This window comes from Halichoeres trimaculatus, unplaced genomic scaffold (genome assembly GCF_033239565.1).
Source record: "Halichoeres trimaculatus isolate MK-OKI-2021-1 unplaced genomic scaffold, fHalTri1.1 fHalTri1_scaffold_10, whole genome shotgun sequence".
NCBI classification, from domain to species: Eukaryota; Metazoa; Chordata; class Actinopteri; order Labriformes; family Labridae; genus Halichoeres; species Halichoeres trimaculatus.
The window spans coordinates 27928597-27950727 of NW_027437187.1; the positions used below are offsets into that span (position 1 = coordinate 27928597).

Below are 22131 nucleotides of genomic sequence, written 5' to 3' on the forward strand. Positions count from 1 at the left end.
GATTTGTTAAATAGGTTAGCATGAATAAGTTAACTCTAAACATGATAAAACTTAGTGAAATGTAATTCCGACAAAGTTAGCAAACAGAGTAAAAAACATATGTCAACCTACTCTGGAGGTTGCCAGTAAATAACACCCTAAATACACATTAGTCACATTAGTCTTGAGTTTTGAGTAAGTTTTCCCAAAGGAATCCCTCTCTCCACATGAACAGAGTGTTAGAAAGGGAGGGGTGGAGGGAGAGAGAAAGAGAGATGCTCCTTGCAGCTCACACACACATCCACAGCACTGCCTCATCTCCCTGATGGAGACAGCAGACCTCATGTCGTCGCTCTCAGTGGGTGATCATCAGTGAGTTTTTTTTCTCCAGTCTTACTCTTCCTCTGCACATTTCTCTCTCAACAGCATGATGGTCACGTTGCACCATTTTCACAACCCACTCTGTCTTTTTTTACTCAGGAGTCGGCTCGTCATGTAAGCCATGGAGCTGTACACTGTACTGCTGGAGTGTTAATGGTTGCTACTGAATGACAGGATACATGGAGACAGCTGAAGAAAGCACCTGTGACAGACTTGAGAAAGGTAAGAAACCTCCTCTTTTACTTAACGTCTGAGGAAATGTAGAAGCTGCACAGCTTGTTAAAAGGGTAACTTACACTCCCTGCTTTGCATGGCTCTCCTGGGATCTCTTTGCTAAGAACAGTCAGTTCACATGGGATTTACCTGCTGCTGACACCAACACTTCATTAAAGTTGCTTATGTGAACAGAAAAGAAACAAAACAGCAGTTTGCACTGCAGGTTGCCTTAGATATCAGTTCCTGAAAAAACAGAGGAGGGAATGTTTACATTTTTAAGACTGAGATTCATCTATTGCAGGTAAAACTGCTGCGTTAGAAATTTCAAAATGATTTAAAATTTTCTAATTAACTAGTAAAAATACTTAACCTCTTTACTGCCTGAATTAATAGATAATTATAAAACAGATTGTTTTTATATGTTTTTGCATTCTTACAGATGTTAAATTCAGTGGAGATTGTACATTTGAGTTTAGTACACACAATAACTAAGTTATGTTATATATAGAGACATGACCAATATATTGTGACAAAATGGATCTGATACGTACTTTGGTACGTGTAAAATATGAATCAATAGGTAAAGATGAGATACAAAGGCCATTTCAGCTGCATCAAGACCTGACAGGGTATGATGCAAATTTGTGACAACAGGCAACAAGGGGTTAAAAACACAATAACCCTGCAATGTAACAGAATAGGTTTGGATTATCATTATTGAAACACCAGTGTTTTAGACAAAGCAATTCAAAGTGCTTTACAGCTACACAAAATCACAGGAAGGCAAAATAAAATCATTCTGTAGAATATGAAAATAATCATTAATCGATGAAATTCAAAGGCAAGGAGTGCAGTTGCCATATGTAAAGCTAAGTAGCACTGTTACAGACTGGATTTGAACATTGTCAGAGTTTAGTCCTGTCTCACATATAAAAACTCACTGAGGAAGTCTTGCTGAAGACTCCTCCCAAGATTCTCAGAGTCTGAGTTGATACATATGGCTCTAAACATGTCAGAGATGTACTTTTGCGCTAAACCATGAAGAGACTCGTACACAAGCAGAGCAATATTAAAGTCTATTCTCTGAGTGACAGGAAGCCAGTGCAGAGACCTGAGAATTGGACTAATATGGTTGTATTTCCTGGGTCTGGTCAGGACTTGAGCAACAACATTCTGGATGTACTGCAGCTGTCTTACAGCTGGTTTAGAGAGGCCAGTAAGCAGGTCCTTACACCAGTCTAACCTCCTGGAGACAAACACATGGATTTTTCTTTCTTGGGTTAGTTTCATTGAATGTTCTTAGTTTAATTTATTGTGATCAGATTTACTTTTTATAACTTAAATTGATAAGATGCATGATTTTTTACGAGGGGCATCACAAGACGGATGCAAGATAGGGGGACCCCATGGACCCCAAATTTTACATAAATTTTAATCTGAAGTGGTGGAGCTAAGTTTGACATCAGTTTACGAAAAAAAAAAGGGGTTGAGCTTTAAAGTCATTTTTATTCAAGACAGGGACGAGTCAGAATATCAGTACACAAACACTTTACACAATACAAACAATACAAATAAACACACAAAAAAACTCAAAAACAACACCAACATGTTTTTGAGAGGATAAAAGAACACTATGGTCTTAGTAAGCGATGAACTATGACTTAATGTTTTATGATCTTTTTAAAATGCTGAAAAGTTTTTTTTTTTTCACTATTTCATTGATGGTTTGTGCAACTGAGATATCAATTGTACAGTTGTTAGCTCACAGCTTTTTGTTTTAATGCCATACTGGGAGTATGCATTGATGCAAATGTGTTTCCAAACATAGTGCATTCAGTTTTTAATGTTTTAAAATTGTACTGTTAACATCCCATAAAGGCACCTGATGTACATAGTGGCTGTTTGTTATTCTGCTGTTTGTATGGTGTGTCTTCTTTAAACAAAAGCTTTGTCTCTATTTCATGTCCAAATAAAATTAAAGTGAGTTTAGATTTGAGCTTTTTTTGCACATCCAAACATTGTTCCCAATCCTTTCAAAGTAAAGTTTTCAACTGGATTGATAAAAAAAAAAAAAAAAACTTGTCTTTAAGGCGCTTTACAAGATTATGAGCTAAAGGTATCAAAATATGTAGTAGAATAATGTTTAACTTCTGCCCCTTCCCTCTGAAAGACTATAAGAATGGAGAAACATGAAATACAAGAAAATAAACAAAATTAAGTGCAGAGTAATGAATGATCTGATGAGTTACATTCACTTTTTTTGTGACCTTAAGGGGAACCCTCGGGAGATCCCTGGAGAAGATGGCATTCTGGAGAAGAAAAACTCGCATTGGTAAGACTGTTTTTCTACGTCTTTTCTTCTAATTATTGGAGAAAACAAAAGCTGAAAGCTGCATTGAAGAAAAGCAGGTGTATCATTTGTCTTTCCTGGTTAAAGTATACCTCTGAGTCTGTGAGTCCTGCTCTGCTGCAGTGCGCTGGCACAGAAAGATACCTGCTCAGCACTCTCTCTGAGGACATATGTGTTTCTTATATATGTGCTTAAGCATCCTGGGATCAATATCACCTCACGCACACACGCACACACGCACGCGCACACACACACACACACACACACACACACACACACACACACACACACACACACACACACACACACACACACACACACACACAGGTGATTTTAAGTCTTTATTTCAAAGGAGAATCAGGAGTGTTTGTACTCTTCAACTTTTTAACTCCCTCAGATAAAGAGATCCTCAGCTATTGAGTTGCCATCCTGAAAACAAACATTTCCTGTTGCCGCTGAGATGATCTTTCTGTTTTGGTATTGGACCCAAGAGAAATATGGTCTGAATTTTTTCCTGGAGTGTTTCTGAATCTTTGTTTCGAACACTTTATGCTGTTGCAGCAAAACAACATGCTGGGTTCACACATCCTTTAATTAAATGTTTAAGCAGATCTTTAAGAACAAAAGCTGATTCTTAATAATGAATGGTTTCTGTAACTGATAGCAGGAAGAAGGCAGACTGTCGTGTGAAAAGGTCTCTCCTGTTGCAGCCTGGTGTACACACACTCTGAATAATTCAACAGGGATTTAACCTCGTTGTATATAACAGCCTGCTCCTGTAACTCAGCGTAAAGTTTTGCACACTTTGATGAATGGACTAGTGTTTATTGTGTTGTTTGTGGCTGGATGCATTTCCTTGTTGACAGTGAAAAAAAGAAAGCCCGAGGTTGATAATGGATCTTAATGCATTATTTTGAGATGAATGCTGAGAATAAACAGTTTTTCATTATACAGTAATATGATGCTTATCACTGTTTGGTGGGCATTAACTGTGTTAGGCATCCTGGTGGGTTAATCTGACGTGATCAGCTCTAATATTCAGATAAAAGAGTCGTGATCAGCAGAGTTGTGGCCTTATGGATTTAGGTTCAAGTCCACTAGTCCCTCATGCAACTTAAAACATGTTTAAGAAGTCATTCTCCAAGGCATAATAAACATCCTCAACCTTACGGGATGACAAATGGGATCAAAACAATGACATAAACTGATTGTGCAGAATCTGCTCTTCTTTTATTGATAGTGGAAATGTTTGAATGTCTACAATGTGTTGCTGTCTGGAGATTTTGAGGCAGATTTCCACCCTGCTGAACAATAAAGATTTATTGTATTATATTCTAAATTGGAGCAGCGGTTTGTGGAAGTGATAACAGGAACCAAAATGTAAGCTGGAAGTCACAGCTGACTGGAAACCCAATGTTGAGCAAACAAGGCATGAATTTAAGTGGGAAATGCATCCATTAACAATCAGGCTCAGATGTATGAAAAGAGTGATAGCACTTTAGCCTGTTTACATCAGGCAATAACCGGTGGCTAGTTTACTTTGCTTAGCACAAAGACTTTATCTTGTATCTTGGGTTGGGTCTCAGTGTGTGGATTTTGCTTTTGACTTGTGTTACTTTCCTCAGTTGGATTTTTCAATAAGCCTTTTCCGTTTTCAATTTCAATTAATGAATCTCTCGAATCATCTGCATATGGGCCCTCATCCTTATTTCTCATCACACAAGTCGCATCTGTCTATACCAGGTCCTGTGACAGGTGGTGTTTGGACCCAAATGCAGCATAAAAAAGCACAGGAAATATTCGCATTGACTTTTAATTAAAGAAACCAAACAAGCAAAGGTGTGAAACAAGAAATCAGTATTGCAAGGGTAAAAGACAGAACATGGTCTGGAATCAAAACCAGCTTTCAGTCTATGATGGTAGAAAGTCTAAAACACAAATCTGAGTTATGAGATATCTCTTGTTAATACTTCAAACAATCTGGCAAAAAAACTGGTGGACAGGGGGGTTAGATACAGTCTTGAGCGCAGATGAGCTGCAGCTCAGGTGCACACCTGCTTGATTAGGTGGGCGTGGTCAACCATCAGAGAGCAGCAGAAGAGAGGTGAGTGGAAAATACTAAAACCTAGGAGCAGAACTGTGACAATTACTTATCCAGCTGGTCACTAACCTGCTGTATCTGCTTCATGTAGTCCTGTTTGCAATTGAAATTGCAAATTAATCCATAGAGACATGAGAAATTAGACAGAAAAATATCTTGGCATGTCATTTCCTTTATAACCTTGCCTTTTTTAACTTAACTGATACTTATCTTAAAGAGTGAGAACAATGGAGCTCTATGCCTGTTTTTTTTTTTTTTTAAGTTTTGGGGTTGATTTTGAGCCCATGCAGTGATTTCCACTACAGAGTCATGCATGTTTACCTCTGCCAAAGAGGTTATGTTTTGGGAGAGGATCCTGGATTTTTTTAAAGGATTCTTTATCATTGTGAGATAGAGCCTTTTTCACCATATGTGTATTTAACTCCATGATAAATGGCCAGAATGCTTAGCAAAACAATTCCAGACAAGGTCACCATAATTTCTGACAGATGTAAAAGTATGGTCCAGATTCTGGCAATATTCTGGATACTAAGATCCAGAATATGAAATATGTACTGGGTCATCTTAATTTTCAGCACTATCAGGTAACAAATTATCATACAAACCTGCAAATAACACCAAATTGTAGCAGACAGTCTGCTGAAAGGGAGTATAACATTAAAGTAGGACTAAAGTGTTGGTGACAATCACAATATGCTTGGCGAAGGTCAGTTTTCCATTTTAATACTTTGCTGCTTGAGGGTCCAAAGGTCAGAGCTTCGTTTTAGACTTTGTCACCTCTGTACTGAGACTTCTCCACGAATACTAAATGTTTTAACGATAAGACGTACTGGAGATAAAAATATTCTCAAATTTTTTGAAGTTTTTTCTCATGAATTCTTTTTGGGTGTTTTTTTTTTTTTTTTTTACATTATACAACTTTTTCTGTGTTCTGAAGTCCTCCGTCCAACTTTTTTGTCACATGTTGTCATCAAATTTAAAATGTGCATTTAGTCGTCTTAAAAGAACAACAAAAAAACTTTGGTTTAAACATCTCATATGATGTCTTCTCACATTTTACATTTAAATCAATGATCTGATGTATTTCAAAACTCTGTTACACTCCTTTTTTTCTCAACTTCTTACCAAGTATGCCAACTTTTTGTAGTTAATTTTGCCAAAACAAAAGACATATTGATTGTTTTTATGTTTTAGTTTATGAATTTGTCTTGATAATGAGTAAGTGTTCTCCTTATCTAGAGAAGGAACGCCGTGTGAGGGCCAATGCTAGGGACTACAATGAAAAGTTCCAATATGCTGTAAGTAGCCCTGAAATATCTTCAAGTCAACCCAACTCATTTTTTTTTTTATTCCATCATAAGTGTCTTTAATTTTGAGGGATTTTTAATTGTTTGTGTTTTAGGACAACAGCATCAAAACCTCAAAGTACAACCTGCTCACCTTCCTGCCTGTCAACCTGTTTGAGCAGTTCCAGAGGGTGGCCAATGCTTACTTCTTAGTGCTGCTGATCCTGCAGGTACACAAATGCCTGCATCTGCATTCTGGCTTCATGAATGTGAAACTGAGGGAGCTAACTTTGTTTTTGATCACACAGTTGATTCCAGCAATTTCCTCTCTGTCCTGGTTCACAACCATCGTGCCTCTGGTGCTGGTGCTGACCATCACAGCAGTGAAAGATGCCACAGATGACTATGTGAGCTCTCTCTTTACTGCTCCTTTTTCGATATAACACATAAATCTCTTACTACTTTTTGAAATTTCAGTTTCGACACAGGAGTGATCAGCAAGTCAACAATCGTCAGTCTCAGGTTCTCAGCACAGGAAGGTATTCATGCCTACCCTCTCCACTTACTGCTGCAAAACCACATCACACACTCCAAACATCTGTGCTCAATGAATTTTAAGTTTCAGCTATTGTTTGTAATTTCTCAGACTGCAGAATGAGAAATGGATGAACATCCAGGTTGGGGATATCATCAAGCTGGAGAACAATCAGTTTGTTGCTGTGAGTAAACTGTCACTCAGTTTTTAGCTAGTTGGCTGCTTTTGTTCTGCTGATTCATTCATAGTGTATGACTGCAGTAAGTCAAGCATGTTCATTCTGTCTCTCAGAGAAGAGTCATCAAAGGTTTAGCTTTCCCAAAGATTTTCCAGGAGGTTTGTAGTGCTCCTCCAGGGATTGATTAATATTGGTTTTTACACTCAGGCAGACCTCCTCCTCCTCTGTAGCAGCGAGCCGTACGGACTCTGCTACATAGAGACTGCAGAGCTGGATGGGTAGGTGTTACATCAGCCACATTGAGTTTAGATAAAGTGCAATTGAAACGTAATGTCATTTGAATTTGTTATGTATCTGTGACAATATAAAAGAATCATTGTTTGTTTTTTTGTTTCTTAGTGAAACAAACCTGAAGGTCCGTCAGGCTTTGTCTGTCACCTCAGACATGAGGGATATTTCTGAATTAATGGATTTTGATGGTGAGATTCCCCCTATGACATTTAAAGTTTGATTTAAAAAAATGTCACAACTAAAGTCATATTCATAGAGATGTTATTGGCATAACCATAACAAACCCCTCACTTATGAAGGCAGAGCTTTGTGGTTTACAAGTAAAGCTACAAATTTATAAATGTTCTTTTAATACAACACAATGTGAAACACAAAAATTGTGGCCCTATTTGATGTAATATAGAAATATGTGTGATTTGATGGTTTCCCATGTTTTTGGTTTCATGTTCTCATCAAGATATAACCCCGTTTATGAGCCCAATTTCATCAGTATAAAGGCAAAACCTCTAGAGCCTATGGATGAGACAGAAACACAACAAATGTTAAGTTATTTAACAGATAAAGAGCCTGTTTATGACAAAAGTAATCACCATGAGATTAAAGCAACAAGTATCAAAAAACACCCCCTCGTAAGTAGGTCATATTTCATCTAAGAATGGTTCATTTGCAACAGAAAAAGTGGCTAGAACAACTTAACATTTGGATTAGCTTTAAGTAAATATAATTTGTTTGTAATCTAGTAGAATGTATCGACTTGGACCCTTAAGGCTTTTTGTAAGTGAGCTTGTTGATTTAAGAAACTCTCCTCTGTGACTGTTTTTATCTTGATCCCTACTAATGAATTTTCTTGACTCTTGTTCTTCTGCTTTTTATACTCAGGGGAAGTGATTTGTGAACCTCCAAACAACAAGCTGGATAAATTTACAGGAACGTTACTCTGGAAAAACAACAAATACCCTCTAGACAGCGAAAAGATGCTGCTGCGAGGCTGCGTGCTCAGAAACACTGAGTGGTGCTTTGGGCTGGTCATCTTTGCTGGTAGCAGTTTTTATTTTGATGCTGTTTCAATAAAAACATTCATTATTAAATAAATACCATTTTGATAAATAACTGACCAACATGTAATATGGCCATTGAGCCGTCAATTAAGGCAATGTTATTCTAAATTATGTTTTATTATTCTTTAATATCGCATTATTATAATAGAATAATTCATAATGACAATTTAAACAATTTCCTACTTTTTAAAGTGATGACTGTCTATTAATTTTCCAAGCTTTTATGAAATAAAAAAAAAAAACATTTTTACAAAGTCCTTTATATTCCATAATGTTCATTATGCTTAAAAACGACAATATGAAATAAAAAGGCCATTGTGGATAAGAACATTATGAAATAAAAATACACTTTTGTAAAAAAAAAAAAAATATTTTACAAAAGCTTGGAAAATTAACAAAAAGTCATTACTTTAAAAAATATGAAATTGTTGAAATGATCATTATAAAAATATTTGATCATGATAATTGGACATTACAGAATGATAAAACACATTTCATAATAACATTGCCTAATTTCATAATTTAATGACCATATTACATATTTTTCAGTTATTTATCAAGCTAGCATTCATTTCAAAATGCTGTTTTTATTTTTTTATTTTTTTTATTTATTTACTTATGAATCTTTTGGGATTCCATGGACCACTGCAGACACTTTCTTTCGCTCTGACAGGGTTGCAAACGAAACTGATGCAAAACTGTGGGAAGACAACATTCAAAAGAACAAGTATCGACAAACTCATGAACACTTTGGTCCTGTGGGTAAGAAAGAGACGATGCTCTGATATAAAACATCTCTAATGAGCTGCTTCTCTCTCAGTAATGTGAAATCTATATTCCAGATCTTTGCCTTCCTCATTTGTATGGGAGTCATCCTGGCTGTGGGAAACACCATCTGGGAGAGCTTGATCGGCACAGACTTCCAGGTTTTTCTGCCGTGGGATGAAATTCAGAGCAATGCTGTTTTCTCTGGCTTCCTCAATTTTTGGTCCTACGTCATCATCCTCAACACGGTGGTGCCCATCTCACTGTATGTCAGGTAAGACAACAACAATAAATCCCCATCAAGAGTCACAATGCTCCAGAGGTGGGTGATACTAGTAATTTTGATATCAATCCGATACCAAGTAAATACAGGGCCAGAATCACCAATACCAACACTTTTTAATATTCAAGGTCGATGCTTCATCAAACTGCTGACCTTAAAGTGTTGTGTGATTTTTGTATTTTGATTATGTTGTTAAAACCTTGGACAGAATTTGGACAAAGTTAAAAAGTGACTACAAATTACTTTAAAGTCATGATAAACATTTATGTTCAGAAACAATACAACAGTAAAAAAATAAAGTTAATTTTCCCCCCAGAATTTTGTATGGAATTCTCTTCTAAAGAAAAGAGCAAAAAAAAAGTATTATTTCAAGGTTAAATTAAAACAAAATCTTTTTTGAGGTATAGAGTTGGAGACTACAATCCAAAAATATATATAAATAAATAAAAGTTCTCCAGTTATTGCACTCATTTGAAAAAAAAAAAAACCTTTTATAAAGTGCATGCAGGAGAAAAAAAACTAGAGTATTGATCTTTATATACTGGTACTATTCGATATCGATACCAATGTTTGTATCGATATTTGGATCAATCCCCCCACCTCAACATTGCACAGTGAAAATTGTTTAAATCTTCCCTCAGTGTGGAGGTCCTGCGGCTCGGTCACAGCTACTTTATAAACTGGGATCAGAAGATGTACTACAGGAAGGCGGACACGGCAGCCGAGGCTCGTACCACCACCCTGAACGAGGAGCTGGGCCAGGTGGAGTTCATCTTCTCAGACAAGACCGGGACTCTCACTCAGAACGTCATGGTGTTCAGAAAGTGCTCCATTAATGGTCAAACATATGGTAGGAAGATTTTTTTAGCACTTTTTTACAGCTAGAAGACGATTACAGTGTTTCTCTTATGTCACACAGAAGAGTCGTGTTTGACCATGTTGGTGTCATTTTCCTCACAGGTGACATTTATAATGAATTTAACCAGAAGGTGGAGATTACAGAAGTAAGTAAATCAAACATAAATTCTTAAATCTGCCGCTACTATTGATCATGACATTACTTTATTGTTGTGTGCCATCAGAAAACAGCCCGTGTGGATTTTTCCTTCAACCCCCTCAGCGACAGAAGATTCAAGTTTTACGATAGCACCCTGCTTGAATCCATCAAACTGGAGGATCCTTTGGTGCACGAGTTCTTCAGACTGCTGGCTCTGTGTCACACTGTCATGTCAGAGGAGAAGAGTGAGGGTAAACTGATCGTACAGCTCATCCGTGCTGGCAGGATGTGTGTACGATACAATAACACTGTTCTCACTGGTGTTTCTGTTTATGTGAAGGAAACCTGGTGTATCAGGCCCAGTCTCCTGATGAAGGGGCGCTCGTCACTGCAGCACGAAACTTTGGGTTTGTCTTCAGGGCTCGGACACCGGAGAGCATCACTCTGTGTGAGATGGGACGGGCGGTCACCTACACGCTGCTGGCTATACTGGACTTCAACAACGTGCGCAAGAGAATGAGTGTCATTGGTTAGGTCTTTACTTATAACAGAAAGCTCATGGGTAACCAACATGATTTCAAATCTCTATGGAAAATTACACAACCAGATTTTTTTGGGCTTATGCATGTGATAATTCAAAATAACTCCTTATTTTTCTGAGGCTTGCAAAAAGAAAATAACCCTTATATCTTGGGTAATAAACCATGCGTTTTTATGGATTTGAATAGAATTAATTTGCTGTTTTTTCTGCAGTGAGAACTCCAAAGGGCCAGATTAAACTCTACTGTAAGGGAGCTGACACTGTCATCTTTGAGCATCTGGATCTGTCCAACGAAGACCTCATGCACACTACCTCAGAGCATCTCAATGTGAGGTTTATGAGATTTCACAATTCATGAACCAGACTAATAAATAAACACTCCTTCCTTAGGCAGATTTGTTTCTTTTGGGTTTTACTAACTGCAGGAATTTGCTGGAGAAGGCCTCCGAACATTAGCTCTGGCCTACAAAGATCTCGATGAAGATTATTTTGACATTTGGATGAAGAAACTTCTCTTCGCCAGCACCGTGATCGAGAACCGTGACGAACAGCTGGCTGTGCTCTACGAGGAAATCGAGCAGGACTTGAAGGTAAGTCAAACAGCCTTGGCTCTAAAAGAAAACCTCACAAGAGATATCTAACAGCAGACTGACGCTGTGCATGTTCAAGCTTCTAGGAGCCACAGCCATTGAGGACAAACTGCAGGAAGGAGTCCCTGAAACTATCGCCCGTCTGAGTCTGGCTGATATCAAGATCTGGGTCCTCACGGGAGACAAACTAGGTAGCAGACAGCCAGAAGAAAAACAAAAAATGTGCTTACAACTTAGTTATCTGTAAAAAGATTTGAATTGTTAAACATTCTAGAGACAGCGATGAACATTGGCTACTCCTGCAACATGCTGCGAGACGACATGAATGAAGTGTTTGTCATCTCTGGGAACACACAGCTGGAGGTGCAGCAGGAGCTCAGGTAATACACGGATCATTCAGCAGATTCTCTCAAGAAATTTGGTGTATAGTTTCTTTAAACTTCAATGACTGAGTTAATTTTATACATTTAATGTTTACTGTTTTTAACACCTCCAGGAGTGCTATTGATCATATCCTCAGCCTGAGTCGAGTTTGTGATACAGAAGATATCGCAAAGACGGATGCATCTGTGGATGTGTTTGAAGAAACCATCATTGCAGAGTACGCTTTAGTCATAAATGGACACAGTTTGGTGAGAGTCTCAAAGCATTTCCTGATTATTCATTCCTCTGGTGGGCTTGTCAGGCTTTCTGCTGAGGACATGCTTGTATTTGCTGCTGACGGTGCTGACTCTGTAATGAGCAGAGAGGCTGCTGAAGGCCCTGAGCTCTGTTACCTGTGACGTTTGTGTCATCTCTGCAGGCTTATGCTCTGGAGCCACAGCTGGAGCATGTGTTGCTGGAGCTGGCCTGTTTGTGTAAAACGGTGATCTGCTGCCGGGTCACTCCTCTGCAGAAAGCTCAGGTGGTGGAGCTGGTAAAGAGGCACAAGGGGGCGGTCACTCTGGCCATTGGGGACGGGGCCAATGATGTCAGCATGATTAAGAGTAAGGCTCAGGATGAATGATGCACTTAATCACCAAAAAACCTCAATGGAGAAAAAAAAGATTTCTTTTTAAATCTCCATTGCATTTTGTCAATTATTATATCTTCCAGGAGGTCTTGACAGAATCAGGTATGTGCTTGTGTTACCAACCCTGACCTTTTCAGGCCAGTTATAAGACATTTTTACTCTGTAGTGTGGAACTAAACAATGAAAACAGTAACTCCCATGAGCCCTCACTAATTTATCATTAAACTACATCTTTTGTTCAAGTTTACAGGAGAGAGACCTCTAGTGGCAGAAATAACACACTGTAGCTTTAACTCAAACCAACTTTATTAAAAGTTCAGCAACAGAAATGTTATACATTTAGATCACATTGGGGGTCTTTAATGTGGGGAATGTTAACCAACCTCAAAAGGCTGTGATGTACTCTGTGTCTCCCTCAGCTGCTCACATTGGTGTTGGTATCAGCGGGCAGGAGGGGATGCAGGCTGTCTTGGCTTCAGATTACTCCTTCGCCCAGTTCCGGTACCTGCAGCGCCTCCTGTTAGTGCACGGACGCTGGTCCTACTTTCGGATGTGTAACTTCCTGTGTTACTTCTTTTACAAGAACTTTGCCTTTACGCTGGTTCACTTCTGGTACGGATTCTTCTGTGGTTTCTCTGCTCAGGTAAATGAACCAATTATTTTGCCCCACCCTAAATTTTTTTCACCTGTCACTATTTTTGAAAAGCCTTAATTTATTTATTTATTTATTTATTTATGTATTTATTTATTTTTGTTTTCTGTGTTAAAGTTTTGACCTATGTGTATTGCTGTTATGTATATACAATAAATATTAAAAAAAAAATTTCATAAAAAAAAGAAAAGCATTTATACTGAAACACAAACCCTGCCCTATGTTTATAAACAATATATATTCCCTCTCCACAGACTGTGTATGACCAGTGGTTCATAACACTCTTCAACATAGTCTACACATCTCTACCAGTCTTGGCCATGGGATTATTTGACCAGGTAACACTGTTTAAAGTGTGACAATTACTGACTAGTGATATCGAGACAGAATTCAATCATGTGATTCTTAATTGCTTAAATTAGGACTAAGTATATCAACTTTATCATAAGTCTTCAATTAAATCTTTTTCTGTATGATTTGTTTTTATTTCAAGATTTAAAACAGTCGTGTAAGTAAGTCAAAAGTATAGACCTCTGATACTGTGCCATGATTGGCAACAGTTAATCTGCTGTAAAAAGTGTCCAACTGGCTCTGAAATTGATTGAAATCAATCTTGATGACCTACAAAAAGCAAATAAGCTGATAACCAGTAAGTCTGGTTATACATAGATGTATATTTATCCTTGAGACATAATGTTTTCTAGCATGCAGACCAGAAGTGCCCTAATTTGTGTTTTCTATGAAATGTTTTGTGTCACTTGTTTAAGTTTACAAGTGAAAGGATGAAGTTTCCTGTTAAAAAACACAACTTGGGAATGAACAGGACAAAATTAGCAAAGAGATAAGACTCATGGCTCCATGCTCAGTCTCAAAGATGGGCAAACTCAAGGTTCCTCACAGTAGCTTTAACTATGAGTTATATAAAGACAATCAAAAAAAACCTTCAACTATCAGATAGTACTGAGATAACAGCATGAAAAAATGTAATTACAAACACATCAACTGTCCCTCTGACAGTTAATTGCTCAATAGCAAGGGTCTTCAACCTGCGGCTCCGGAGCCTAATGCGGCTCTTTGACTCCTTTGAAGTGGCTCCTTGAAGATTTAAAAAATAATTCTTGCAGAGGGTATTGATGATTAAAGAAATCAACACCAAATTTGATCATGTGTTAATTTGTAAACAAAATATGCATCCCATCTTGCAAAAAAGCTTTTCCAATTTTTTTTTTAGATTTTTGCCATTTTTTCTAGCTTTTTTCTAATTTTGGGATTTTCATTTTTATTACTTTTTTTTCAGGTTTAGAAAAAAAAAACAAATCATTTTGCACATTTTTTATTTTTTATTTTTTTTGCTATTTTCAGTGAGTTTTTGCAAATAATTTAAATTCATTTTTGAACACATTTTTACAGTATTTAAAAATGTATCAAATTTTCGAAATTACAGTCTTTTTTGCAAATTTATGACATTCTGGCAAATTTCTTGAAATTTCAGAATTTTTGCAATTTTTTGCAAATTTTTTGCACCTTTTTAAATTGCATTTTTAAACATCTAGTCAATTTATGGATGTAATGACAATACAATTTTTTATTTTTTTTAATTAAAAAAATTTATCAAAACTTAAAAAGTAAGACATTTCATGTACAATTTTATAAACACTTAAAACGTCTGGTTAAGATAATTATTAACTAGTTTTTTTTTTTTGCTATGTTTACAGTTTGATACACTTTTTTTGTCTATATTGTGAAGATAAAATTGATTTCGTGGCTCCTGAATGACTTTAATCCAAATGAGCTAAGGCAAAATGGCTCCTTTAAAAGTAAAGGTTGCAGACCCCTGCTCTATAGTCTTCATCATACAGCTGCTATCATGCGCTTTTCCTTTCCACTAAAGCATGTCACTTTAAACCCTCATGGTATCCCTGAAGGACGTGGATGACCAGTACAGCCTCCGTTACCCGCCTCTCTACAAACTGGGCCAGCACAACCTCCTCTTCAACAAACGACAGTTCTTCCTGTGCACGCTGCAGGGACTGGGGATATCCTTCCTGCTTTTCTTTATTCCATACGGAGCCTCCTCCGTCATGGTCAAAGAGGACGGCTCTCTCTTAACTGACCAACAAACATTTGCTGTCATCATAGCAACATCCTTGGTTATTGTCGTGAGTGTTCAGGTATGCAAAGAGATCAGAAACAGCTCTTTTCAGTTTAAATGTTCCCATATAGACATGTTTTTAAGGCTTGTTTCTGCTCTTAGATTGGACTGGACAAATACTACTGGACAGCTGTCAATCACCTCTTCATATGGGGCAGCCTGATCGTTTACTTTGCCTTATTGTTTGCAATGCAAAGTGATGGCATGTTCGGTATCTTCACAAGTAGTTTCCCATTTGTAGGTAAGTATTGCTCCATTTGAAACTCACAGAAACTGATTTACAGACGTAGATTACATGTTTTTGTTATTTCAGGCACAGCTCGTAACTGTCTGTCAGAGACGAGTGTGTGGTTGGTGATTGTGCTCACTTCTGTGGTGTGTGTCATGCCTGGCTTAGCGGTCAGCTTCCTGAGAGTAAATCTCTTCCCAACTCTGATAGATAAGGTATGAAAATTCAATGCATAAACACTGAAACTTCAAGCTATAACCATTAACGCTGATTATTCCTTCAATGGCTGTGTTGAAAAAAGGACATATTCTCATTTCATTAGAGCGATTTGTCTTTCTACAGGTTCGACACCTACAACAGTCCAGGAAGAAGGAAGGACCTCAGGAGCAGAACCTGAAGCGAGTTCGTAGAACAAGCTCCAGACGCTCTGCATACGCCTTCTCCCACCAGCAGGGCTACGGAGAGCTGATCACCTCAGGGAAAAACATGAGAGTGGGATCTGTGTCTTCTGCTCACTCTCCTGGAAGGACTCCACGCGGCTCCACCTGGATGGCAAACGTGTTGAAGGGAAAGAACGAAGTCTCCTGCGTCTCTGATGGAAACTTAGGAGCAGCAGAAAGCAGTGAAGGCACAAAGAGAGAAACACAGACTGAGAAGCAACAGCCCACAGGCTGAGCTTGACCTTTGACCTGCAGGTACTGAACACAATGTGGGAAAACGCCCTGGTCTCACAGATAAAGCACAAGGTTCAAGCAGAATCACACTTAAACCCAACGACACAGAGATACCTCGACACTTACACAATGCTGTTCATTGGAACTCTGTCGAATGTTAAAGACCGATCAAAACGTTTCCCCGGAAATGCCAGCCAATCAAAAACAACTGTAAAAGAAAAAGTATACTTTTAATCATCTGAATCATCTGAGACCCTTATTTAATATGGTGCCTCAGTTTGATGGTAACAGATACATTTCAATTGCTAAATTTTGCATGAGATGTGAAAGTTAAAGTTTTCTTTGATCTTTCTGACACAAGAGGTCCAGTTTGAACTAAAGGGCTGTATTTCTGGCATGTACTTGCTTCATATTAAAGAAAATTAGGGCATTTAAAGACCTTCAAAGGAGCCCTTAGCTAGCACAGAACTGTTATTGGCAGTAAAATAAGCACAAAGCTTACACTGAGCTCCCAGAAATAAAAAACAAAACACAACACTGGGAAAGTTCATGAGGCCTTTTTCTATAAAGCATTTGCACCAAAACTCTTCCTCAAACTCCACCAGAAGTGCACAAACATGTTGTAAAATTTAGGAAAAATGACAGCCAAAATGAAAAATACAGCTCCCTCACTTTAATGCCTTTTACAGACACTATCCTTTGACTTCATCTTGAAACAATTTATAAATTGCTCTTCCTCTTTTATTTGGTTCTCACTGGAGAAAACACTCATTTTTGTTTGTTTGTTTTTTCGTTTCAGAAACTCATGAAACTCGATGAATGCATAGTTTTTCACTTGGAAGAAAATTAACCCCAAATTAACATTCACTGTTATATAAATTGTAGATTAAGGGGAAAAACAACTGAATAGTTGTTATCAAACCCCAAACATGATTCATGGAACAAAAATTATATATTAACAGGAATTGATTGTCTTAACTGTGAATCTTTTTCAACATATGGTTTATTGATCAAGAAGGTTTTGAAGAATGAGAAACAAAAAGTCACAAAGAAGATTTATACTCATTTCAGTACAGTAACTCGTGCCTTACACCACTCCACCATCTCTGCTCTGTAACAACCTGAAAACCCAGCTGAGATTGTCCATCCTGGTTTCCTCACTATTAAGTGCATTTTATTTTGGTTTTATTCTGCTCTTTCTGGCAACACTGTGTTCATGTGTTACAGGTGAACAAAAAAGATGGATGCTTTTTAACTGCAGGAATTAAACTTGAAGTTGTTTCTTGGTCATTTTTGGTTTTTCTTTTCTTTTCTTTTCTTTTGTTTTTTGTTTAATTTTGAACATACAAAATTAGCTAATACAACAGCCCTGTATTCTTGATTTAAAAATAAAAAAGTATTCCCTTTGGAAGAAAATGTGATCACCATAATCATTTTGGCCCCTTTAATAAGATGTAATCTGTAAACAGTGAAACTTTGATCCTACAAGTTCTTCCCTTCACAAGTTTAAAAGTGCAACTTGTCTTGTATTAAGTGAAAAGTGAAAACATGTTTTTACTCCTCGAGGAAAATGGTGGCTCCTCCGCCTGGCTTTGTCACAAACAGACTCTGTTTCTCCATGGCTGCTTTGCGAGGATCAGGGAGGTAGTAGGCGGTCCTCACTGCCTGTAAGAAAGACTCCACTTTCTCACAGGGAACCATGGAGACAGCACAGCCACCCCATCCTGCGCCTGTCAGACGTGAGCCCACAGCCCCCGACTTCCTGTAAGAAGAATCAGGAAAGAAAAACACATTTGATAGAACAATAGCTTTTATCTATGAGGTGCTAACTAGTAGCGCTCGAGACCAACGCTGAATGCATCAGCACAAGCATGTGGACACAAAGTTGGTGTAATAACCAACAGTAATAGCCCTGGCTGACATCTCATTGTATCCTTGTGTCTCTGAGTCTGAAGGTGAGACCTTTTTGTACTTACAGACAGATGTCCACCAGTTCATCCAGTTCAGGGCAGCTGCACTCATAAAGGTCTCTGCAGCTTGCATGGCTCTGGTTCATCAGGTCTCCCAGCAGCTTTATGGATTCAGCAGGCTCAGAGTCACACACACTCTTAAAGCGCAGCACCCGTGCAGCTTCACTGTACACATGTTTGGCTCTCTGGTGCAGCTTAAAATGCGTCACTGAAAGAAAAATGGCAGGTGGCTTCAGCAAGTTTTACCATGACAAGACGCCTAAGAACTTAAAAGATGTCAAAGATAAAGTTTTTGACATGTTGCTCACCATGTTGAGTGTTTGCACTCAGCAGTTCAGTGGAAAACTGATCAGGGGTGATGTCGAGCACCTTGCAGATCTCATCCCAGCTGTACGGCTCAGTATGTAACACCTCATCCACCAGGGTCAGCATTTCCTCCAGGGAGGCCTGCAGCTCTGTCTGAACCTGAGCCAGCTTCAGCAGCTTGCTGGAGTCCAGACTTCGAGCCTGAGCCAGCATCTGAGATCACACCAACAACATTTTCAGAACAAACTATAATAAAGAATGTAATCGTTATTCAGCTGCACGATTAAAATGAAACTTGGGATAGTTTGAGTGAGGAGTCTCACAATACCTTTGTGGCAATTCTGCACTCCACCACACGAATGTTGAAGTGAGAAGAAGCAGCTTTGTTCATCTCCACGCAGCAGTTAGAGATCACAAACACAGCTCCATTTGGGAGTTTGACATCAGTGGCTCTCAGAGGCTGAAACTCTATCAGCTTTGCCTGGCAGAAGGTTGAATAAATAAAACTTTAAACACTTAACTGTTCAAAAATCATCAAAGCACATGTAAAATGTGAAAACAGCTTAATAAATCCCTTTACTCCTGCTTTATTCTGACATTTACTGTGTTCACACAGGGTTTGGCTGGAATCATGTGCCTAATTATGTTGTGTCACCTGTTTGACTTGATATGCTGACAGAAATGCTACCTACAGTTCCTTCTTCTGCGAGGAATGAGATTGACTGGTCCATGCCACCACCCTCTGTGCCAATGTAGCGCTCACATTTGGCACATATCTCTGCTAACGCCACCTGGAGGACCAATGAGAAAGGGGCTAAGAAAATACTCCAGATATTTTCTTACATTTAAAAAAGTTAAAAGTCATTTGATGTTGATGTAAATATTTTTTAAATGTACACAAAATGTAGTTATGATTTATTATGATTTATGAATAAAAGTTACCTTGGAGAGAGACTTTTGATTAGCTTCCATTGTTACGAGCCCGGCACAACAAACCAAGGCACTGGAACTTGAAAGGCCAGAACTCGGGGGAACAGTTCCATCTACCACACATGACATCCCAGCTAAAGAAGCCAACTCAAACTTCTCCTATGAGATGAAACAATTGGGGGGTAAACATTGTTTTAAACTACTTTGCTACAGCATTGCATGCTATAATCTACCCATTTTCATGCATGAAGTACATAAAACTTTGACTCCTACCTGGATACCTTTGACTCCACAGAGAAAATAATAATGCCACTTTGGATTCTCTCTGTCTATTGCAATTTCTCCTGAACATGGCACAGAGTAATCGCTGCAACATACAAATTCAAATGAAAAAATATGAGAATACTGTGTGAGTTACAACTGCACTATGGAAACATGATGGGTGTCAAGGTCTTACTTGTATTGAGGATTGGTGTTAGCCAGTGTGATAGTGCCTGAGTTGTTCACAGATACGGCTGCAAGGATGTTCTGTTCGATAGCCATTGGAAGAACAGAATATCCACAGTAATCAATATGTTCTCCTGTTGAAAATAAGACATTTGTAAAGAGAAAAGATATTTGACAAGGTCAAATAAATATGAGGCGTCATGATTCAGAGTTATGGAAGTCATTTGATAAAATATGGTGCTGCTGCGATGACATTGTTTGCAACTTATTTAGAAAAATAGTGTGAAACTAATGTAAACAAGTTAAAAAAAAACAATACAAATCATGAGACCAACAATCTATCTGACCCAACTCCCCATACGATCCATTTTTTTCCTCAGCAAACCTTAAGATAACCAAAGCATGGTGTAAGACATTACCTATCAGGTTGACCCGTCCAGGTGCACATGCATAGAAGAGAGGAGATTCTCCATGCTTTTTTTCGAAAGCTTTTTTTAAGTTTTGCAGTCTGTAAAGACAAAAAGAAAGAAAGAAAGAAATAAAGTCAGTATCAGATGAATCATGCTATAAAGTTGTTGTATCACCCTGAAAAAGAGCTTCGTAAACTGCTTCTCACCTTTCATTTGCAGCAATCTCGATCCTTACTTTTGGTGGGTTAGTTGCCATTTCGTCTTTTCAAAGCAGCTGCAGAAAAAGCTACCAAAAATATCAATGAATAAACTTATTGTGGGGCGTTAGAACTCTGCGTTCCTATGACATCTGATCAGCTGACTGTCACAAGAGGATCCCGGATGCCACAACCGCTGAGCGGAGGCCTGTTCCCCAACATGTGGTCATCTGAGCCTAGAAGGTAAATAAGTTAAACAAATGAGCTGACTCTGAAACAGTTTTGGCTGCAGAGGCTACAAAAACAAGGAAGTGTATGCCGGACAGGGGGCGTGGTTCGGCGATGAAACGTACAAGGAAGGAGAGGTACGTGATGACGCAAGAGCGCCGCTATATGATTTTTTTTTATTTTAATCTATGATTTTGGTTTTACGATATCAAAATTGAAATGATTTTAACCGTTTCAAATACGAATTAATCATAAAATGAGTATTAACAATGTTTTATGTATTGTTTAATATGTATTATTATAGTAATAGTTTTGTTGATTAGGAACTATACTTTTTTCTGATCGCCCCTGACAGATGAGTGTCTTAAAGTTTTTGCAGGATAAAAAGACGAAATTATTCTTCTAACCCTTTATCCACGAGTAGTTATTTCAGTTGTTCACCGGTATGAATCGTGGTCTTTTAATGAAAAAAATATGCTGTTTAACTGTTTACCTATTTAGTTTTCATATAACTTGGTCTCCATTTCTAACTTATTTCAGCCGTGTCACCCTGTTTTTTTTGTTGTTTTTTTTTTTTTTTTTGGTCTTGCAGCCCTGTTACACTACTGACGGTCATAGTGTTTTTTTTTCTTTTGTGATGTGATGATCAAACATGTCTGATTTATTTATTTTTCCTCTTTATTTTCTCTGTACTGTATTTATTTTTTTGTATGAGATTTTATTTTAAAACGTGGGATATAATTGGGTTTTGTCTATGTACTCTGTTTGATAGTTTTTGTTGATCTTTCTTAGTTTTGTCCAAAAAAAAAAGAATTAAAAAAATGTGCTGTTTAACATCTATTACAGCTATAAGATGAAAAGTTTTGAATTAATTCTAATTTAATATTAAGCGCAAATTTGTGACGTATGAAACATTTCTTTTAACCAAAGAAGTATTCAAAACCAACAGTTTCTCAGAGCACTAGAAATGTTCTTTAACGCTCACGTCTAGTCTCGTTGCCACGGCTACTACACTTCCCACAATTCTGGAGGCGTGATCAGCTTCTGAGTTCCGGGTGGTACAGTTGTTAATGAATGAAAAAAGCCCCAACGTGCGATTTTTGCCTCAAACGTGTCAATACGTGTTAAATAAGCAAAATATACGTCTGTATGTGACTATAACGGCCATTGTGGGAATGAATGCAGTTATATTCACGTTGTTAATGTTGTACCTTCTCCCTGTGGTGCTGCTGCAGTGGTTTGGCGCTGCCAGTGCGCGCGACTTTTCAAAGTGGGCGAGTCTGCGGCTCTTAAAGAGGACGTTCAGCCGGCTAACCAGAGCTAACGTTAGCTTTGTTCCTCTAAAAGTTTGCTACCCAGCCAACTCAGACTTA

The 22131-nt window shown here is 38.0% G+C and overlaps 2 protein-coding genes across 4 annotated transcripts; one reads left to right on the forward strand and one right to left on the reverse strand.

Moving 5' to 3' along the window:
* The first annotated feature begins 219 nt into the window (after nt 1-219).
* atp8b4 (ATPase phospholipid transporting 8B4) lies at nt 220-17338 on the forward strand. Of its 2 annotated transcripts, XM_074676757.1 has the most exons (29): nt 220-351; nt 460-582; nt 2850-2908; nt 6267-6325; nt 6430-6543; nt 6622-6720; nt 6791-6852; nt 6960-7032; nt 7234-7304; nt 7426-7505; nt 8197-8355; nt 9049-9137; nt 9218-9414; nt 10065-10273; nt 10384-10427; nt 10506-10671; nt 10761-10949; nt 11174-11289; nt 11387-11551; nt 11631-11742; nt 11826-11931; nt 12048-12183; nt 12354-12537; nt 12983-13206; nt 13470-13553; nt 15141-15386; nt 15470-15608; nt 15681-15811; nt 15939-17338. In XM_074676757.1, exons 3-29 carry the CDS (start codon nt 2878-2880, stop codon nt 16269-16271), a joined length of 3618 nt encoding a protein of 1205 aa, XP_074532858.1. In that variant the 5' UTR covers nt 220-351; nt 460-582; nt 2850-2877; the 3' UTR covers nt 16272-17338. The 2 variants fall into 2 exon arrangements, with proteins under 2 accessions (XP_074532858.1, XP_074532860.1); XM_074676759.1 differs by lacking the exons at nt 220-351; nt 460-582; nt 2850-2908; nt 6267-6325; nt 6430-6543 and having other exon boundaries at nt 6647-6720; nt 7238-7304.
* Nucleotides 17339-17375: 37 nt separating this feature from the next.
* On the reverse strand, nt 17376-22026 carry galk2 (galactokinase 2). Of its 2 annotated transcripts, XM_074676761.1 has the most exons (11): nt 21970-22026; nt 20540-20766; nt 20343-20431; nt 19934-20057; nt 19750-19843; nt 19489-19635; nt 19239-19337; nt 18875-19027; nt 18549-18759; nt 18247-18448; nt 17376-18032 (listed from the first exon to the last, which is right to left on the reverse strand). In XM_074676761.1, exons 2-11 carry the CDS (start codon nt 20587-20589, stop codon nt 17825-17827), a joined length of 1377 nt encoding a protein of 458 aa, XP_074532862.1. In that variant the 5' UTR covers nt 20590-20766; nt 21970-22026; the 3' UTR covers nt 17376-17824. The 2 variants fall into 2 exon arrangements, with proteins under 2 accessions (XP_074532862.1, XP_074532861.1); XM_074676760.1 differs by lacking the exon at nt 21970-22026 and having other exon boundaries at nt 20540-20866.
* Nucleotides 22027-22131: the final 105 nt, after the last annotated feature.